We start from the raw sequence: 23,102 nt of genomic DNA on the forward strand, positions 1-23,102 counted from the left end.
GTTTTGCTAGCCGAAGAGTTTCGTACTGAGAGCCGCCTGCCTCTGTTGTGGAGATGTCTTTGTAAGCATCGTACGTCATCCATTTTCCATCTGTAAATACGTCATCAAGCTGTCATCGGTTGCGGGAACAGTATTAAATACACCCAAGTCCGCTTTTTAATTTGAAATTACTCTAATATAACCGCTGAATAAATTCTTTCTCTCCATTAACACTTATGATTCATATAAATATATATTATATACCAAAATTTCTTTTCTATCACTTATCATTTTTATTTAAGAAGTTGAGGTTATTTGATCATATTTTCAAAGCTTTTTTTTTAAGGGTATGTGTGTCTGGCTCGAATGACAAGTTTTTTTTAGCATGCGTGCATTTGTTCAAGTTGGAAGTTAGGAATTTTTTATTTTACTTGCAAAAATTAATTTGTTTTATACCACTATGTTTAAAAGTTGTTGCAAAATTACCTGGTTTTGGAACGGTGTTGCACCAAGAGTGGTTTTTTAGCGGTAAAACATTTTTCAGTCAATTTAAATGACATTACAAGGCGAAATAGCTGTCATTTTGATTGGATATACTGTATATATATAAGATAAGACAGAAACTCAAGTGGTATAAAACAAGTGTTTTCTTTAATTATTGTAAGATAAGACTGTTTTAAATTTTACCAATTTTTGTATAGTAAATTTAAAATGCCTCAGAAGGCGAAATAGCTGCCATTTTAATAAAAAAATCATAACTAAAAACAGTTTAAAATTTTAAATTTTTTGAACAGTTATTTAAATGCCCTCTCAAAGTAAAAAAGGTGTCATTTTGATTAGAAATATAAAATTTATTTTTTAATTTTACCTTTTTTCAAACAGTCATTTTAAATGCCTTCACAAAGCAGCTGTCATAAAAAATTTATACCAACAACCTTAACCGCACCCAATGGTGCATAGGGCACTGCGTCATATAAACGCAGTGTTATCTTGATCGTTTACACATTATAATCGTTTACACATTATGATCGTTTAAAAATTATAGCCGTTTTTTAAACATTCAATTTACTATAATTACGTGAGAGCACTCCTTTAATTGATTAAATTGAACAAATTATAAAGTAAACATATTTTTTAATACATTTTTAAAAATACGTACGATATTTATTACATTCTTTTTCGTTTTGTTTTTGGGAAAAGGTGTTTAGTTTTGTTTTTTTAAACATATATTTTAAATGGTCTTCGTGTTGGTAGAGTATTTGATATCAAGCATGGCTTTGGAGATTTTCATTTTTAGACTGTATCATTCATTTTTTAAATGAGCAAATGGAGTGAAATGTTGCCAAAAAAAGATTAAATAATATTGATGAATTTGACACCAAATTGTGCGACTGAATTGTGTTTGTATGAATGTATGAATTGTATATGTTATATGTACGAATTGTATATGTTATATGTACGAATTGTATATGTTATATGTACGAATTGTATATGTTATATGTACGAATTGTATATGTTATATGTACGAATTGTATATGTTATATGTATGAATTGTACATGTTATATGTATGAATTGTATATATTATATGTATGAATATATGTGAAGAAGGATGTATAGTTAATTTTATAAATTATTTTAAATATTTTATTTTTATTCAAATTTGACAGTTTAATATATGCCCCCTTTTTCGCCACTTTCAAAAATGACTTTGTTTTAAACCACTTTACTTATAAAGTACTACACCAAGAGTGGTCTTAAACAAATTATTTTTATAAATGGTGAATTACAAAGTTAGAGCTTTATACACGAAAAGTGATAATGTAACATCAGCAGTTACTGTATTTTTGTTTATTTTACATATATATTGAGTATTTAAATTCCTATATAATAATTTGCCCAACCTACTGCATTTAATACAATAGCACCCATGATAATATTTTGTGAGTAAAAGTAATTTTAACCTGTTTGAAACCATTTTTTAAATATATGAACTGAGGTCATCATACAATCTTTAGCTTTATTGTGACTATTTCTTGCTGTAGACAAATTATTAGCTAGTTTAAGCAGAGGAAGACCGAGAAAAACATGGCACGATTAGGTATGCCAAATACTTGAAAGTGGTCAGGTTAGGAGTCGTAACAATCGGCGGGTATGTATGAGGAGATGCATGAACGTGGAAGAGGTGGAGAATGTTTGCAAGGACAGAGTGGTGTGGCGCTCTATTCTCTCTGCCTACCCCTGCGGGAAAGCGGCGTGATGGTTAGTTAGTTTTTTTTTTAAAGTAATATAGAAAAGTCCATGATATTTTAGATTATTTTCATAGAATATTTTCCCATATTATGATATTTTTATTAAAACTAGATCTTATTTCCATCGGCATGGGAAAACACATCATTGTAATTTTTAATTATATGTTTGATGAAAAATAAATCGATTATGATTTTTTTGCCTAGATGAGGTCATATTATGATTTTTTTACCTAGGTGAGGTCATATTATGATTTTTTTTTTACCTAAACGAGGTCACAAACTATTCTTTATGATGAATTATCATAGTATAGAAAGGTATGTATTTTCATACGTTGTTATCTGATTTTTTACTAGACTAGTACCTGAGATTATCATGCGACACAAAAGGGCTGTTATATGAATTTTCATACATCTTTTTTTATTTTTCATACAAATATTTTATTGATGATCTATTACCATGAATATTGGCCTCTTACCATGAATGTAGATTGGCCTCTTACCATAAACATAGATTGATCTCTTACCATCACGTAGAAGTAGATTGTATGAGAATCCTCGACTAGATTAGTCATAGATTGGTCTCTTACCATCACATAGGGATACTATGACAAACCTCGATATCTGCTCTTGTTATCACAAGTAAATGGTCAGACGGTTTAGGTTAGGTTAGGTTAGGTAGTTAGACTCGCTGACCATAGAAGAACGTAGAAGTAGATTGTATGAAAATCCTCGACTAGATTAGTCATAGATTGATCTCTTACCGTCACATAGGGATAGTATGACAAACCTCGATATCTGCTCTTGTTATCACAAGTAAATGGTCAGACGGGTTAGGTTAGGTTAGGTTAGGTAGTTAGACACGCTGACCATAAAAGAACATAGAAGTAGATTGTATGAAAATCCTCGACTAGATTAGTCATAGATTGGTCTCTTACATCACATAAGGATAGTATGACAAACCTCGATATCTGCTCTTGTTATCACAAGTAAATGGTCAGACGGGTTAGGTTACTCTCGCTCCGCCCGACCTAACCTGTAACCGCGATTAACATTAACCATTAACCGCCCGCGGGGAAGATCTACTCGATGCGCTGCCAGCGCTACGACGAGTGGCTGGTGGAGGAGGTGCACCCGTCCAGGGCGGCCGGGGCGCGTGCGCAGGACGGCGGCGCGGAGCGCGTGGCCCGCCAGCTGGACCGCCTCAACGCGGACCACCAGCGCCTGCTGGACCTGCTGTACGAGCGCCTGCGCAGGATCGCCACCTCCAACCCCGGAGACATCGTGACCCTGGTGAGTGGACTCTCGTTATTCTGTATGTGTGTCTGTCGTGAGGGATGTAAATCTCTCGCTTTGGTCTTGTGAGCATGAATACTTGTACAAGGATACTCATTTGTACTCGGTAAATTTACTGTTGCATCGTGCATGACAACTTGTACTAGAAGTCTCTTAAATCGGCTGCCTACTGTTTAGACCCGTACGTTTAGGTTATCTGAGTAAGAGTTTATAAGTGTCGCGTTCAACAGACAACTGTGGGAGTCCAAGAGGGAGGCCTTTGTTCAATACTGGACACAAGAAAAAGCTTATGCAAAGTGTAGTTCCCTATTCATCTCGTTGAATAATTGTTCAGTCTGCCATGTTGCGATGTCTTACTCTTGTTCAATCTACCTTGTCATATTCCTTTACTATTTTTCTGTCTGCTTTGTTATATTCCTTACTCTTGTTCAATCTACCTTATCATATTCCTTTATTCTTGTTCAGTCTACCTTGTCATAATCCCTTACTCTTGTTCAGTCTACTTTGTCACAGCCCCTTACTCTTGTTCAATCTACCTTGTCATATTCCTTTATTCTTGTTCAGTCTACCTTGTCATAATCCCTTACTCTTGTTCAGTCTAACTTGTCATATTCCTTTACTCTTGTTCAATCTACCTTGTCATATTATTTTACTCTTTGGCAGTCTACCTTATCACAACCCGTTGGCCTTTCTCACTGTGCCTTGTCGCATTTCTCAAATTTCCTCGATCTTTGAATCACCTCGTCAGAATACAATGATCTGTGATCACACTTGGTATAGATCTCCATGATGGATTCTTGCATTCTTTATCACGTCCCCAAATAAATACTAAGTGCATAGTTTATTTCTAGTTTCGAGGTGGCATTGAAATTCGACTTGCATTGTGATTTCTCAGAAAGTCTTGACTTGAATATTCGAAATCGGATATTGCAAAATGCGGGCGTGTTCATTATTCATATAGACTTTTAGTCTTGTGAATTTTGTCTTTTTTAACAAACAGGTCTTATTCACAGTGGCAAGTCGCAATGTCACTCTGAATAAGGCCACTTCACCTGACGTCATAATCTTTGAACAGTACAAGTTGTTTTTTTTAGGTATGACACCATCGAATACGTTAGTGGCGTAATTTATTATATATATATATATATATATATATATATATATATATATATATATATATACATATATATATACATATATATATACATATATATATATATATATATATATATATATATATATATATATATATATATATACATATATATATACATATATATATATATATATATATATATATATATATATATATATATATATATATATATATATATATATATATATATATATATTATAAATGGAGCTTTTACTTGGTAAATACCACTTTTTCTTAAAACATCGAATCATGTTGTGATACATGATTCGATGCATTTAACATCATTATCAAACACCGTACGATACTGTTTGATAATGATGCTGAATGCATCGAAACACGTGTCACAATAGATTTTAATAAGTAATGGTATTTACTAAGTAAAACTTAAATTATAACTATATATATGTATAACGAATCTGGTTGCGTTCATATATTTTTTTTATAAATACATGGAATACAGAACAACGGTAGTATTTCAAAAAAAAATGTGTGGAGTTTTCGTTTCAAGGTCAGTATTTGAAAAAAAAATGTGTGTGGAGTTTTCATTTCAAGGTCAGCCTTTTGACACGCACTCAAAATACCGCCACATACGATATATGTATAAAAAAAACATAATCCATCAATCGCACTTAATATTTTTTTAAACCATACGTATATAATTAGTTACTTTGAACGGATGATAAATTAATCTTCGAGTGGCATTGAGTATATTCATAAACTACATAAAAACGCGTTTATTAAACGTTATTTAAATCAACTTTTTCCATTCAGTTTTGACCATTAATAAAACAACTTCTTCCTCTAAATCCTTGTTCATACAAAGTGTAATTGTTTGTACACTTAATAGGAGGTCATTTTGGTGACCTTGTATACACATAAAAGCATTGTAGTCAATAAATGTGTGTTTTTTTCTACACACAAATAAATCGTGAAAGCGTTTATTGTATTTAAATTTTGCCACAGGCCTTTTTATAAAAAAATGAATACATTTTAATGGGTCTTGAGGATCGTGTATGGCGTGTTAACCACTGCGATACCAAGAGGAATACAGTATTTATGTACAGTATTAATGTTTAAATCAAACGCAGATTTTTCGAGTCCACTAATTTGTATTTTATTTTTAAAAACACATAAAAATTAATATTGTGACAATTGTTTCGCCTAATTATGGCATTTTCAAACGAATGTGAAGATCAAATAGACTGACGGTCCTTATGTAGCTATACAGTTCTAGGTACCTACTTAAGTGATAGTTTTAACCCGTAAGCTGCGGATCGCATCTATTGTCGTTTTTTTATAGAAGTACCGTTGACTGCGGATCGCATGCATAGTCGTTTTTCAACTTTACGTACTTATATCAACACCTATGGATAATTTTTTGCACTTAAATTTGGTTCGAGGCATGGATGAATTAGTTCTCTTTGATTTATTGTCATAAAATATCAAAATTATTTTAATTTAGTGTCAACTTTATCGTGAATACTTCCGGTCGGCTCGTGCTCCGCAGATACGACAGCCGCGTCTTCTATACAGCCGCCATACTTTAGGCCGCGAGTCCGTAAATGTTAATATTTTTGTGTAAATACACCATAAAAACATAATAAGTAAAGTGCATTGTGTACTGTGAACATCTATGATGGATATCCGAAAGTTTCACTACAAAAAATAGGCAAAAATATGCTTTTTTTGTCAAAAATATTGAAATGTAAAATAATCCAGCACGGGACGGAAAGTTTGACACTCGAAATCGTGCAGCTTAGAGGTCAACATGCGCAGTCAAAATTAATTTAACATTTAATCATCACATTCGTTTGAAAATGCCATAACAAGGCGAAACAATTGTCACAATATTAATTTTTATGTGTTTTTTTACACTAAAATACAACTTAGTAGACTCAAAAAAATTGTATTTGATTTAATATATTTTTTTAAACCCTTATCCGCACCCCAATGGTGCATAGGGCACTGCGTCATATAAACGCAGTGTTATCTTGATCGTTTACACATGAAAAGTGATCAGCCCTCCGCTTCAGGTACCAGTCCAGGGTAGTATTGAATAAATATGAAAGTGAAAAAATCACTTATATTTATTTTACCCCCCTTGGGAATCGAGCCCAGGACCTCTAGAACGGTAGCCAAGCGTGCTGACCATTACACTACGGAGGCAGACATAATTAATACATAAATTAAAATGGAGTTCTACAAATTAAACGCCAAATATATAAATAAAGGAATACAGTAACCCGATCATTATTTTTATAATAATTAAAGAAAACACTTCGTTTTTTACCACTTGAGTTTAATTATAGACTACATGTTTCAGAAGCTAAACTTCCATCATTCAGGTCTGTATAATAACTATCAGTTATTATACAGACCTGAATGATGGAAGTTTAGCTTCTGAAACATGTAGTCTATAATTAAACTCAAGTGGTAAAAAACGAAGTGTTTTCTTTAATTATTGTAACATGTCTTACCACAAAGTTAATGCCGAAACAATAAATAAAACATTATTTTTATGTTGACATCTCAACATGGGCGAAGAAGAATATGGAAGCCTAAGTATTTACAGGGCTTACGACCTGTTATAAGCTAGTTTAAGTGATACTGATCATATAACGACACATGATCACTAAGTGGAGAGACTGGGTCTCTATATACCTTAAAAAAGGCTTCTACTAACCCTTATCCGCACCTAATGGTGCATAAGGCACTGCATCATATTGACGCGGTATTATCAAGATAATACCGCGATAATCTTTACTTATATTAAGGCGAGGTGATCACTCCTGCGCTTCAGGGACCAGTCCAAGGTAACACTAAATAAATATTAGAGTGTAAAATCACTATTTTTTTTTACCCTCTCCCTTGGGAATCGAACGCGGACCTCCAGCACGGTAGCTAAACATGCTAAAAATTATTAATATGTATGTATTTCCGGTCCCAAAATGGTCCAAATATTACAGATAAAATAGAACGCGCTTCCGCGTTTCCACCTGTCTGCGTCCTCTATCTGTTTTATTTTTTATTTATTTTTAATTCAAACTGATATATGAATGAGGTGCGTCATTCTTTCCCGTCAGCTTTTACCGTGTCGAATTCTCGCAGCCGCCATTAAATTATAGAAATCAAGGATTATACCATTAAAAAAAGAGAAAAAAATCAAATACGAGCTGGGTGCCTGACGGTACATGGTACATGGTACTAAGCGTCTCGTGCGTTATGGTAACATTAACTCGGAAGATATATTGAGGCATGTTTGAAAAATGTCGTTTTTGTCATCTGTTTTTAAACAGTATTTTTCGAGGCGTTTTTTACACGGTGACGTCACGTTGCGTAAAACTGTTATATCACGAAATTCATATGATTTCTTAACATAGATGAAGATGTTTACTCAGATGGGAATATGAAAGTCTGGTTACCAAAATATTAGAGAGATTCAAATTGTAAAATTTTAATTTTAAACTATTTAACTAAGTGACTGTCGCCCTATGTAATTAAGAGTGTATTCTCAAAAATGCAAAGTCAGTGCGCGACCGGCTTCGCGGGAAGCCGCACGTGCTGACTGCGCACAATTTTTTTTAACTATACGTTTTTTGATGCATAAATATTTTTATCATTTTTTAACGCCTTACCTTTCTACAAGTCTTTCCTTTTCAAAACCATTTATTTATTTCATGCAAAAAACGGCGTTTTAATAAAAAATGCGATTACGTTATATCGCTCACTCCTTTCAAGAACGTCATAAATCATAAAACTTGATTTTTCAGGAGAACGTTTTTTAAGTTTAAAAATATAATACAATGTATTAAAAATAAATATCAAGCCACTTATTGAACTTTTTACTATGCAACAGATATTTTTAGGTAAAACCTGAAGGTTTTTTCTCCATTTAAAAAATATTAGGTTTTAAAAAAAAATAATTAAACAATACCTTTTCTTTAAAATGTAAAAGCCACACTTTCTGCCCTGTAGCGGGTAAATATTAAGTTAAAAATATGCCGCTTTTGCTGGGATATATTTTAGTACATTTTCTGGGCATTCCGAAAACATGCACAACTGAAAATTGAAGATTTTTGATTTATGACGTTCTTGAAAGGAGTGAGCGATATGTTACCTGGGCTTAAAGAAAATTTAATTGCGGGCTACTCACTATCCCGGCTTGACGATCCAGATAGTACTGCGCTGATACGATGCAGTGCCCTATGCACCATTGGTTGCGGAATATGATTACAGAGGTTTAAAAAAAAAACTAACCAATACGCCGCTTCCCCGCAGGGGTAGGCATAGAGAATAGAACGCCACACCACTCTGTCTTTGCAAAAAATTCTCGCCTCTTCCATGTTCATGCATCTCCTCATACACACCCGCCGATTGTTTCGACTCCTAACCTGACTGCTTTCAAGTATTTGGCACACCTGATGCCAAGTTTTTCTCGGTCTTCCTCTGCTCCTTTTTCCAATTACATTCGCCTCATAAATTTGTTTTACTGTTTTTTTTAATCGTCATATTTAAAAAAAAATACGAATGATAAATGGATAAGGAAAAATCGAAACACGTTTGTTCATAGGCATGGTCGCGTGGAAACCAGTTCTCCCCCTGTTATATGCACAAATTGTTTTTAAATAATAATTATGTCATTTTTATTCTTGTCTACGCGGCTTGCGCCATCGGCATGTCGTCCGAATGGCAAATTCGTGGTCGAATTTTAAAGCAGGCTTTGCCATTCATTTTTAACATGTTGTCTTCTTCTTCTTCTGCTTGGTGTAGGCCCTGTGGCCTGTTTTTAAGAGAGATTAGCCTCCCGCGTTGTCGATTCCCAGCTGTCAATCCATCTCTTTGGTGGTCTACCTTGGGTTGGCCGTGCAGTGCAATGTGGGGGAGGCTGGATGGTTCCATTCTCCTCACTATTGTCTGCTTCGTCGCCTTCCCCACCTAACGACATCTTCGATCTCGCAAATTTCCCTTATCCTAACATGATTGAATTCATATTATTTTTGGCATCTCATCAACGATGAAGAAGAATACGGAAGTCTGGGCATTTACGGGGCTGACGACCGTCATAGGCTGGTTTAAGTGTCACTTTACACGCGTGTAACGTTCACCAATTCTACCCATTATTGACAAACACACGATTCAAATTCTTGGAAGTTCTATATATATGAACCAATTTCGAAACGTTGTTCTTGAATCATTAGAACTTCACTAGAGACATCTATTGTTGAGATGAAAAGAAGCTTTTTTATTGAGCAGAAACTCTTTTATTAGTATGTGAGATCCGAATCCTGGATTATAATCACATACTTGAAAAACGCCAGTAAATATCATTTTCATTTTTATTATTTTAGCTTATAATTTGACGAGTAAATTTATTTACAACATTTTCAGTGTTTCCAAATACTTGTTCACAAAATCTGGATTATCTCCAATTATAGGAGTTATTTTCATATTATTTTTGACATCTCATCAAAGATGAAGATCTTCTTCATCTTTGATGAGATGTCAAAAAATAATATGAAAATAACTCCTATAATTGGAGATAATCCAGATTTTCTGAAATAAGTATTTGGACATACTCAAAATGTTGCGATTGAATTAATTTTAATTAGTATTATGACATTGGATTATTCTACCTGAAGATGAAATATCAACAACAACAGAATATTGGGTGCAACAGACATCAATAGTAAGGTAGAGGAAAGGAAATTGAGATGGTATGGGCACATAGGACGTAGAGAACCTGAACATAAAACCTGGACAAATGCTGGACTATGTATAACGCCTACTCTAGGCAACTAGAAACTGCTGAAATGCGAATGCTTAGATGGTCAGCTGGAGTGTCCCTTAGAGACAAAATGAAGAGTTCACGCATTCGTGGAAGCCTGGCTGTAACAGGCATCAATAGTAAGGTAGGGGAAAGGCAATTGAGATGGTATGGGCACATAGGACGCAGAGAACCTGATCATATTGTGAACCAGGCAATCGCCATGGATCTTCCTCGAAAGACATCTAAAGGAAGATCGAAGAATTCATGGATGCTGCAGAAAGATAACATGATTGGAAAGCATGGCCTAGGTGACGTTGTCCAGGACAGAAGGACCTACAACCTGAGGACGAGGAGAGCTGACCTAAACAGTCTACGACGAGACGTTGGGATGTAGTAACACGTGTCGCAATAGATTCTAAGATAGTGGTATTTAATAATAAATAATATAAAATAATAAAACCCTTATCCACACCCCAATGGTGCATAGGGCACTGCGTCATATAAACGCAGTGTTATCTTGATCGTTTTACACATGAAGGAAAGGTGATCAGCCCTCCGCTTCAGGTACCTAGTCTAGGGTAATATTAAATAAATATTACAGTGAAAAAATCACTTAAATTTATTTTACCCCCCTTGGGAATCGAACCCGGGACCTCCAGAACGGTAGCCGAGCGTGCTGACCATTACACTACGGAGGCAGTCAAGTGGTATTTACCAAGTAAAAATTAAGTGAATTTCGGTATGTAAAAATTAAATGAATTTCGGTACTTTATTCAAATCAGTTGCTAAGACTGTCGTGAGAATCGTCCCAAGAACTTGTAAGTGATTCGGAGTGTGTTTTATGGGCTACTTGGTACAACAGGCGCACAGAGGTGGCTATGCTAATGCGGGCTGAGAATTAGGTAGATCGTGTGGAGCGTATGACATCACGACTATTATTATTGTCGAGAGAAATTCAACCGCCATCCGTCGATGAAGTTCGCGTCAACAAGTCCACATATCTGCACTGATGTCATCGGCCAGAGTTACAAGGACTTCTCGATATGTCGTACGACAATATACGTACGTAATACAGGTTTATCAGTTCAAATTGGACGTTTTACGAATCGAATAGAACGTTCAACAAATCTGTAACTATATTTTGTATGTTAAAAGCTTTGTTAACTTTGCGATTGTTGTCATTCATCGTTCACTTTGTGATTGTTATCATTCATCTTTCACTTTGTGCGATACCACTTTTTAAAAAAACACTCCTTCGTGGCTACCGGTTTCGAAATAATCATTCCATCATCAGTTTAATGTAGATTAAAATGAAATTGTTACGGTCTGACATTTATAAAAAAAATGAAAGGGAAAATGAAGACAATGGAATATTTTTAAAAGTGGACTTGAATTTAATTATAATTTATATTTGAAGCACTAACTTTGTGATTTTCCATTTTATAATTAAAATGTAACTTAGTTTTAAAATCACTATAAATATTTTATTATATCTTGATTATAATGTTTACCGGTTTCGAAGCTAACCGCTTCTTTATCAAATTTAATTGGTTATTAATTATGGGTTAGTCAAAATTTAAAATTGAGAATGTTAGAAATTTTTAACATTTTAATAATATCTTTAAAGTACCTAGTACTCGTGATTGAGAGAAGTATTGAAAATCTTGCCTGAAAACTTGAGTGCACATCGCGCGCACAGACTATGACAGCGCGCCGCACAGGCTCGCAAACTTGACGACTAACGCACTCGCTAGTCTTAAGATAAAAAAAATGTGTGTAGGTATTCACACTAGCGCATGGCGGTATATGTAGTACTAATATGAATATATTTTAAAAATTCTAAATTTTTTATAAAATACAACATAACGTCCAATTTGATTTGTTAAAGGTCCAATTTGATTTCCAAAACGTCGAATTTGAAGATTAAAACCCATATTACAAAACACTACTTAGATTAATTTAAACTAAGTAAGTAACCACACCTCCTAAATCAGTGTCTAGACTCGATGGACAACGCTCGTTTTGTGATTCGACCCCCGGGTCGATTTGCATGCGTAACTAGAGTTGGTGAATTATGACTCGAATGTCCGTTGCTCGTGGAAAGGTTGAACGAAACCGGTCAAGGTCTGCCAGGGGTCACTAGGTGAAGTGTTGTTCTTTTGTAACGTTTTTTGCAAGTTTTGATATATTTTTTTCAAATGATAATTCTTGAAATGAGATCATTCCGCTATGTCGTAATTGTCATATTATTATGTGGGAAAAGAATTCAAATAAATGACCACGTCTTTGTTTTTAATGACGTCATGGAAAACAAGAAACTACAATTCAATGCAGAAACTCATTTCCTTTGTATACGAGGTCCGAATGCTGGATTTAGCCGTAAGGCCCCGTAAATGCCCAGACTTCCATATTCTTCTACATCTTTGATGAGATGACAAAAAATTATATAAAAAATAACTCCTATAATTGATAATCCACATTTGTGAACAAGTATTTGGACACACTCAAAATGTTGCGTTTTTTTATTGTCTTGAATGCACATATCGCTCACTCCTTTCAACAACGTCAAAAAGTATATCAAAATACTTGATTTTGTAGAAGATCGTTTTTAAAGTTTAAAAATATAATAAAATGTATTAAAAATAAATAACATCAAGCCACTTATTGAACTTTTTACTGTGCAACAGATCTTTTTAGGTAAAACCTGAAGGTTTTTTCTCCATTTGAAAAATATTTAGTATATTAAAAAAATAATAATTAATACCTTTTCTTCAAAATGCAAAATCAACACTTTCTGCCCTGTAGCGGGTAAATATCAAGTTAAAAATATGCCACTTTCGCTGGGATATAGTACATTTTCTGGACAGAACATTGACGAATTATGATATATGACGTTGTTGAATGGAGCGAGCGATATCAGATTTACGATATTTTCTTTAAATCCGCGCTAATTTTAAGCGTTCATGAATGATCCGAGATTCAAGTGTGTACATTGTATTTATATTCTCGTAGCTTCTGTAATGACGGCGTCTGATGTCACTGTTTGCTCAGAATATTGGTACGCAGCACGTTTTGTGGGGATTATCGCGTAAAGTATCGATTTGACAGAGCGTCCGAATGGTTTCTCTAGCGTGTTTATTTTTGTCGCCTCTTCAACGGCCGTTCAGCACACAATGGGCCATTCACGAGGCACTTTAGTCCGATTTAAAGGCCTATCATATAAACGGTGATAATCATTACTTTTCGTATTGTTTTTTGACATCTCATCAAAGATGAAGACGAATATTTTGTCTCTAAGGGACATTCCACCTAAGCATTCGCATTTCAGCAGTAATAATAATAAAAATGTTTGATGCATCGAAACACGTGTCACCATAGGTTCAAATAAATAGCGAATTCATAATGTTAAAGTCAAGTTTTAAATGGACAGCTTTAACTAGTTACGAAGCGTTACACAATTACCTTTGAGGCCAAACCTGGAAGGCAATTCGCTCACTCTTTTCAAGAACGTCATAAATAAAAAATCGTCAATTTTTAGTTGTGCATGTTTTCGGAATGCCCATAAAATGTACTATATCCCAGCAAAAGCGGCATATTTTTAACTTAATATTTACCCGCTACAGGACAGAAAGTGTTGTTTTTGCATTTTGAAGAAAAGGTCATGTTTAATTTTTTTTAAATATACTAAATATTTTTCAAATGGAGAAAAAACTTCCAGGTTTTATCTTAAAAGATCTGTTGCACAATAAAAAGTTCGATAAGTGGCTTGATATTTATTTTTAATACATTGTGTTATATTTTTAAACATTAAAAACGTTCTCCTGAAAAATTAAGTTTTTTTTTATTTATGACGTTCTTGAAAGGAGTGAGCGAATTGTGGATACTTGCTATTTTCCTTCCTCGATATTTTCGATTGAATCGATCGATCTAGTATGAATCGAACATAGCAGACGCTGAAGTGACGTCACTCGGTTCGCCACACAAGCTTGTCCGTCCTTGTTTGGAGGTCCCCTCGAGCGCCTTGTTATCCCACTCGACTTGCGAGAGCAGTCGCAGAGCCGTTGCGTCACCCTGACTTGTGTTGACCAGTGCGAACCGGATCCACCGACTTCGAACCCTGGATCCCTTGCATATTTTCGGATTCATTTCTAGGCTTTGATTCTTCAATATTTCTGTCCAAATGCTTGTTCCCAAATCTGGATTACCTCCAATTAGGAGTTTTGGATCCCTTGTATAAATTCGGGGTTTGTATTTCTAGGCTAGGATTCTTCAACATTTCTGTCCAAATATTTGTTCACAAATCAGGGCATTTCCAGGGCTTACGACTGTCATAGGGTTGCTACTTTTTCCAACTACATTCGCCTAGTAAATTTGTTTATCGTTCTTCCTTCACTCGTCTTGGTTCGCATGTTGGTCCTCCGAGCCGGATTTCCGTACTTGCAAAACGCGAATCGTTTCCGCTTCCTCTTATAATATACGTGAGCGAAATATATTTTTAAAAAAAAATTGCTTTTAAACTTTTAAATAACATTGCTTTCAACCTTGCCCTCGGCACGAGAAAACTCAGTGTGGGCACATTACCGTAATCTGTAATTTGTAATTACATATGTAATATGGTGATAATAAATAAATAAATTTACGCGTGTTTAGATATAACTGCAACACATTTTTCGACATTTCAACAAATATGAAGAATAATATGGAAATCTAAGCATTTACAGGGCTTACGACCGTCATAGACTTAGTTAAGTTATCACTAAACACGTGTAACGTTCACCAATTCTACCCATGATTGAAAATCACACTACTAAAATTTTTGGAACTTCTAGATATATTGATCTAACTCGTAACACAGTATGAGCGAGTTCACAATAGCCATCTATGTTGGAATGAGGGAAGCTTTTATTAAGCAATGACTCTTTCCATTTGTATGTGAGGTCCAAATTCTGGATTATATTCACATTCTTGAGAAACGCTTGAAAACATGATTTTAAATTTTTTAAATTTTAACTTTTAATTTGACCAGTTAATTTATTTACAACATTTTGAGTGTGTCCAAATGCTAGTATTTGGACACACTCAAAATGTTGTAAACAACTTCAACGGGTAAAAAATAGATTTTTTGTGAAAAACAGCATTATTTAGCTGTGATAATTGATGTGTTGTAATATTGATGTATAGTCTTTATAAGCGCCCTTGAGGTAGTATTTTATGAAAATGCGGATGATCAAAATTATTATTATTATAAATGTCCTGTCAAATTTCCAAATAAAAAAAATACCTCTTATTGTCGATGTTTTGGGTTTGGGAGCGTGCCGCAAGGCCGCTGGCTCGACCCCCTACCCAGATGTCGCGTTTTCAACGTCTGCCATTTTATCCAGTTTGAATTTAAGTACTTTCCATACTTAATATGCTTATTGCGTGGGAGATCCGCCGTTACCGAAGACAGTTTATCTTATGAGGGGGCACTTTGTATGATTTTGAACGAGTATAAAACGTTATGTAATAGCCTTCGTGTTTCGTCATTTAACTCCCAGAATTTTGCGGTTCTGTCTTACGGATATGCCCCTTGGTAAATGACTGTTTCCTTTTACGTTAATTTGCCAAAACTTGCTATTTTAACTATAATGTAAGTACTGTGAAATAAATTGCTTACAAGGAATAGACGCCATTATCTTGATAAAGAGAGAGACTCTTGGTATTTTCTGTATTTTTTTTTGTTTTACACCAAAAATTTAAGCTAAGTGTATGTATATACTTCTCTGTTCGAAGGCAGCATAACTAGTATAAGAGTTCATGGAGGCATTCCATCGTGGTTTCCGATATCAATAGGCGCAAAACAGGGCTGTGTAATGTCACCGTGGTTGTTTTATTTGGACAATTGTATGAATAGAATCAATGATGCTTTAAATACAGTAAAAAAATACAGCAAAAAATAATGAAAACAGAGAGAACGCCGTTGAGATGCGATCCCTTAGACGAATGTGTGGAAAATTTGATGATAGATAGGATGTTTTAAATAAGACCAACACTTTCCGATGGTTAGTCATAAACTCGTGAAATTAAAACTATCTTCTTCTTCCTGACTTCATCCCAACTTATCGTCTTTGTAGACTGTTGGGGTCAGCTCTCCTCGTCCTCAGGTTGCAGGTCCTTCCATCATGGACAACGTCACCTAGGCCATGCCTTCGAATTATGTTATCTTTCTGCAGCATCCATGAATTCTTTGATCTTCCTCTAGATGTCTTTCGAGGAAGATCCATAGCGATTGTCTGGTTCACAATATGATCAGGTTCTCTGCGTCCTTTGTGCCCATACCATCTCAATTGCCTTTCCTCTACCTTACTATTGATGTCAGTTACAGCCAGACTTCCACGAATGCGTGAACTCTTCATTTTGTATCTAAGGGACACTCCAGCTGACCATCTAAGCATTCGCATTTCAGCAGTTTCTAGATGCCTAGAGTAGTTGTTATGCATCGTCCAGCATTCGTCCATGTTTGGTAATAATTATATTTTGAAAAAATAACGAAAAATATAATATTTCTATTTCAAATTATAGTAATTTGATATTATTAAACCACGACGTATCTTCCGAACCAAATGGTAATAAATAAAAATATTCGAGGTCAATGTTGACAAGGAAAAATACGAAATACATAAATACGCGTACAATAGTCCAATGTGGGAGTTTACTTGGTGCTTAGTTCAAATTCGCTAAATAATACCAAAGCCAGTTTTTGCGAAGGTCAAATGATTCGTTTATCGTTTAACCCTTTGATGCCACGGTTGTTCGAATTAATTTAATAATTGTATAAATTTAAAAACCTTTTTTTAATAGCGTTTAATCATTCATAAGTTATTTAAATTACCACACCAAAGTGTTTATTTACATAAATTTAAAAACCTTGTTTTCAGTAGTACTTAAATTTTTATAAGTTATGAAAATGGTTTTATCAAAGATAATTATTAAATAAATTTACAAACCTTGTTTATGATAGTGTTCTATCATTCATAAGTTATTTAAATTACCATTCCAAAGTGTTTATTTACATAAATTTAAAAACTTTGTAGTAGTACTTATATTTTTTATAAGTTATGGAAATGGTTTTATCAAAGATAATTATTAAATAAATTTACAAACCTTGTTTAAAATAGTGTTCAATCTTTCATAAGTTATAAAAATATTTATAATAACGTTTTTAATTCAATAAATTACAAACCTGGTTTTAAAAAGCGTTTCATCATTCATAAGTAATGAAATGGTTACAAAAAATATGGTTTAATAATTACAAACCTTGTTAAAAATATTGTAAAAATATGTATTTTTGCTTTTAATAAAATGGTGTTTATGTAGGCGTATCATAACGATATACAGCGAAATAATATAAATTTGACCGTTATTTTTTTACCGCACAAAAATATTTAGGGAATTAAATTAAGTTTTTCCTTTAAAAAACGTTTATTATTTATCAAGACCATCGTAACCTATTTATCGAAAAAAAACAAAGTTTTCCATTTAAGAAAAAGTATTTAATGTATATCATGATCTATGATAACGATATTTAGCGAAAAAACAACGTTTTTCCATTAAGATAACATTTAATATTTATCATGGCCTATCATAACGTTATTTAGCGATAAAAAACAAAGTTTTTCGTATAGAATTAAATTTAATGTTTATCATAACGATTTGTATAGTAAAAAATCTAATGTGGTGAAATGTATACTAAACATCTTTTAGTAGCTCTTATGTTTGAGGTAATTATTAAGAAATTTGTTTGAGTATACTCTTACAAGTAAAATTAATCACTTAACACAGCTCTAATGTGTGATATTACCGACAAACACGTGCTTTCTGCTGCTAATAATACCGACATTGAGAGTGTTAGCTGAATGTGAAGAAAAAAAACTAAATATCGCTCGCTTGATGATACTTTTACGAACGTTCTACTACATGAATTGTATAACAATAAACAGATAAACAACTTTAAAAGTTACATTCATATAAGAATGACGAGTTTCTGTCAAAATACTGTGAAATATCGGCATGAAATGCTATCACGAACATTGCATAATAAAGAAAAACAACTTTTTAAAATTTATCATATTTTAAAAAATATATTGCAGTTATAATTTGCCTTGTTTATGGGTACAAAGCTTACTACATGTATAACAATAAACGAATAAACAACTTTAAAATATACATTAAACTAAGATACGAGTTACTGTCAAAATTCTGTGAAATATCGGCATGAAATGCTATCACGAACGTTGCATAAAAAAGAAAAACAACTTTTTAAAATTTATTGTATTTTTTAAAAATATATTAAGCATTTATTATTTGCTTTGTTTATGGGTACAAAGCTTACTATAAGTATAACGATAAACGAATAAACAACTTAAAAAATTACACTAATATTGGATTGACGACTTTTTGTCAAAATTCTGTGAAATATCGGAAATAAAAAGTTGTCACAAATATTGAAAAACAAAAAAAACAACTTTTGTAAATTTATTATACCTGTATTAAAAATATATTGCAGTTTTTATATGCTTTGTTTATGGGTACAAAGCTTATAAAAATAAACAAAAAAACAACTTTAAAATTTAAGTTTACGTAAAATAAGATACGCGCTACTGTTAAATAATAATATATTCTTAAAAACAAACAAAATCCAATAAATAAATATATATATTTTTAAATCGGGCGTGGGGTGACGACCGGCTCTCAGCGCAGCCGGATACTTGATGTATTCTATTTTTGCGAGTCAGCGCTTAAGTCGACGATATGCAAACTTGAAAATTAGGACATTAAGTGCTGCATTATTTATCTCTCTGAAGCTTGAATTATTTTGACGTCCTCCAATGAAAATCGCTTGAAGCTCCATTTTTATTTTATTTCCATCCCATAAACGAGCGTTATCGGGCTCTTGGTATTTTGGGTGCATCTCCGGCACTCGAGAGTGCAGTATTATTAGTGTTTGCCCCCATTTCTTTATGGCCCTTTCATCCTTTTATTTTTCCAATGAAACATATTCATCACCTTGTTTTACACCAGTGGTCCTGTTTGTCAAAAGTGGCCCGAAACAAAGATTGACCTTTCAATTTAGTATTTGTTTATGAATGTGTTAAATTTCTTTTATTTTTTTAATGAAACATTTTCTTCACCTTGTTTTACACCAGTGGTCCTGTTTGTTAAAATTGGTCTGAAACAAAGATTGACCTTTAAATTAGATATGTTTACTTATCAATACGAGTATGTTACATTTCTTTGATTCTTTTAAGAAAATATTTTGATCACCTTGTTTTACACCTGTCTGTTTGTAGAGAAGTTAAAAACAATTATTATCCTTTAAATATGGTATGTTTAGTTTATTCTATTTTTCTAATGAAACATTTTCATCGCGTTGTTTTACACCAGTAGACTATTTGTAAAAAGTGATTTTAAAACAAATATGTAGTTTTAAATATATGGTTATGAATATGTTATGTTTCTTCTATTTTTCTAATGAAATATTTTCATCACATTGTTTTATACCAATTTGTGAAAAGTGGCTTAAAACAAAGATTAACCCTTAAATGCAACATATGTTTATGAATATGTTACGTTTCTTTTATTATTCCAATGAAACATTTTTATCTCGTTGTTTTACAAAAATATATTTTATTTATTTTTTGTAATAAAATTATTATTTTTAATAATAGGGTGATGAGTTAGTCAAGGGTATTATTAATTAATATATATCATAGTCGATAAAAATAACTTAAAAATAATTAACTAAAAAAATCACGATCTATATGTAATCCGGTTTAGACCCTGTTTGCCGAAAAAACGACGATAAATTAGTACTAAACAGGTCAACCGATATGCGAAATCGAAGAAATCGTGACCGATCCACGCCGGTATTATTTGTGTACAATATCACAAATACCGGTCCGAGACTAGACTCGCTTTGAAGGAACAGATCTCGCCCGTCCGCATTTTCCTTTTCCAATTCGCCAGCCAGACGCAGATTGGTCGTCGCGGCGCGCGGGTCGCTCGTATAACGCACGGAAGACGGTTTATTGCTACGATTAGAGCGATTACGATTATCGAACGAACCAATAAAAACTTTAAATCGATCATTCGCCGCGCTGGTGGCAACGACGATACAAACAAACATACTGATTAATAACGCATTAACACGTATGTATGAGTACGTTTAAAACGTCGCGCCGGCAATCTTTCCTATTTTCTATTATAATTACGTGTTCGCGTGAGTCCGATGTTATTATTTTGTATTGGGAAGATTCGCGCGTGGTTTTACACCAATTACGTGTTAAAACGTCGCGAACGCGTTTTTACGTTCTCTGTGTGGTCTTATACCAATCGCAAATTCGAAAATTTGAATTACGAACGCGTTTTTCCGTTCTCTGTGTGGTCGTTTACCAATCGAAAATTCGAAATTTTGAATTTCGAACGCGTTTTTCCATTCTCTGTGTGGTATTATACCAATTTCAAATTTGGAGTTCCGAACGCGTTTTTCCGTTCTCTGTGTGGTCTTACACCAATCGTAAATATTTGAATTCGGAATATCGCACGCGCGGCAGTGTTACAAAGTTTTTACCTCGTAAAATAAATTATTGTGTGCGCAATTTGGAATAAATTGCTATTTCGAATATGTGTTGTGATTTATTTGTGATTTCTGTGCTCAGTGCGTGAAATTATGTGCATTTTAAGTGAATAATTTCGACCGTCATCTCTCTAAAATATTTTAATTATGTTTTTTTGTATATGATTACGATTTATCTTATTTCTGGCTCGAATTATACAATTCTTTGGTTAAAGCGCCGGCGTGTTTTCAATTCTAATACGCCTTGTGTAATTTTATTGCAATTATGTTTGTTTATAATTGGATTTTTTCTTGCGTTATGAAGACCGTCCGCCCGAATTCGTGATTGCGTTATTACCAATAAAAAATATTTATATGCTGTCGTATTTTATAATTTTTAAAATCGGGATTAATTTTTTTTTATTTTCGTAATTTGTAATTTTTATCTGTTCGTCTAATTTGATAATATTATTTTAATTTATGACCCGGGATTATGTTGCTGCAATTTGAATTGCGACGGTAATAAGCTGTAGATAATTTTTATTCGCCCCCGTACGGCAATGGTTAGTGCGTTTGGCTCGAAGTCATTCGAAGAGATTTTTTTAAAAAATACTCTTGTATTTTTTTTTACTATATTTTTATCACCTGAAGCGGAAGGCTGATCACCTTGCCTTTTTTGTAATGTAGTTAGCTATCAAGTTAACTCGGTCTGGTGCAGTGCCCTATGCACCATAGGTCACCTTGCCTTTATGTAATGTAATTAGCTATCAAGTTGACTCGCTCTGATGCAGTGCCCTATGCACCATAGGTACGGATAAAGATAGAAATAATCCAATGGTTACTACATTGTTTTGACATGCTTCGAGTTTGATGTTCGACTTTCCGCTGGGATAACAAAAAAAATCATTCAATATTTTGTTTTAAACTGGTATATTGTATCATTTTTTAAATTGATACATATTCGTATTATTCTTTTTTACTTTTAAAATAACATCGTCATTACAATTAATATCTTATTATTAGTTTATTTTTAAATGCCATATTTTTTTCTTGAACCTTAAAATAGTATTTTCGGTATATTCAATGATTTCAAACCACTTTTTAATGTAAGCAATTATTTTAATGATTTAATATAATCATGTTTTTGGTATATTCATGGATTTAGAACCACTGTTGAATAAAAGCAATTATTTGTATGAAAACCTTTTTTTAATAATATTTTCGATATAATTAAAGGTTTAGTACCACTGAACAAGCTATTTTATGTAATATCAACAAAAAACATATTTTTAAACAGCAAATTGAAAAAGGCCTTGAATTGGAAGAATTAATTAGTTATGGAAGACGCAAAAAAATCGAATGGAATAATGATATGAATAATAATATAAACCCTTACCCGCACCCCTATGGTGCATAGGGCACTGCGTCATATAAACGCAGTGTTATCTTGATCGTTTACGCATGAAGGAAAGGTGATCAGCCCTCCGATTCAGGTACCAGTCCAGGGTAATATTGAATAAATATTACAGTGAAAAAATCACTTATATTTATTTTACCCCCTTGGGAATCGAACCCGGGACCTCCAGAACGGTAGCTGAGCGTGCTGACCATTACACTACTTACATTACTAAATTATATAATGAAATAAATAATTTCAAGAATTAATTATTTTTATTTTATAATTTTATTTTATAATAAATAAATACCACTATTTGAATAGTGGTATTTATTTATTTATTAATTTTTATATATACGGTACTATTGTACCATTTACATAAATATTTATAAAAAACACATCAATTGCGACACATCAATTTAACAAGTTGTTATAAACTACTGACATAGAAATTTTTTATAAGAATGTTATATAAAAAATAAAAAATAAAAATATAAATGTTATAAAAATAAAATGTAATGTGTAAACCACTTACAATAAACATTTTGGTTTTTCCAAATCCTATAAAAATGTAAATCACCAAACATATTGAGAATAAACAATAACATATATAAACATTATATCTTTTAATCCAAAACGTGACATTCTATGGGCTAGTGACTATCTA

The 23,102-nt window shown here is 33.2% G+C and overlaps 1 protein-coding gene across 1 annotated transcript in view; it reads left to right on the plus strand.

Annotated features, from left to right (window-relative positions):
- shot (dystonin-like protein short stop) overlaps positions 1-23,102 on the plus strand; it is a 331,096-nt gene that overhangs the window by 167,077 nt on the left and 140,917 nt on the right. The window contains exon 27 of the mRNA XM_088269259.1: positions 3,307-3,519. Within this exon, the coding sequence (XP_088125385.1) occupies positions 3,307-3,519 (213 nt within the window). The remainder of the gene's footprint in view (positions 1-3,306; positions 3,520-23,102) is intronic.

The sequence above is a fragment of the Brachycentrus maculatus genome, unplaced genomic scaffold (genome assembly GCF_059751285.1).
Source record: "Brachycentrus maculatus isolate JH-2025_06_01 unplaced genomic scaffold, ASM5975128v1 h1tg000343l, whole genome shotgun sequence".
NCBI lineage: Eukaryota > Metazoa > Arthropoda > Insecta > Trichoptera > Brachycentridae > Brachycentrus > Brachycentrus maculatus.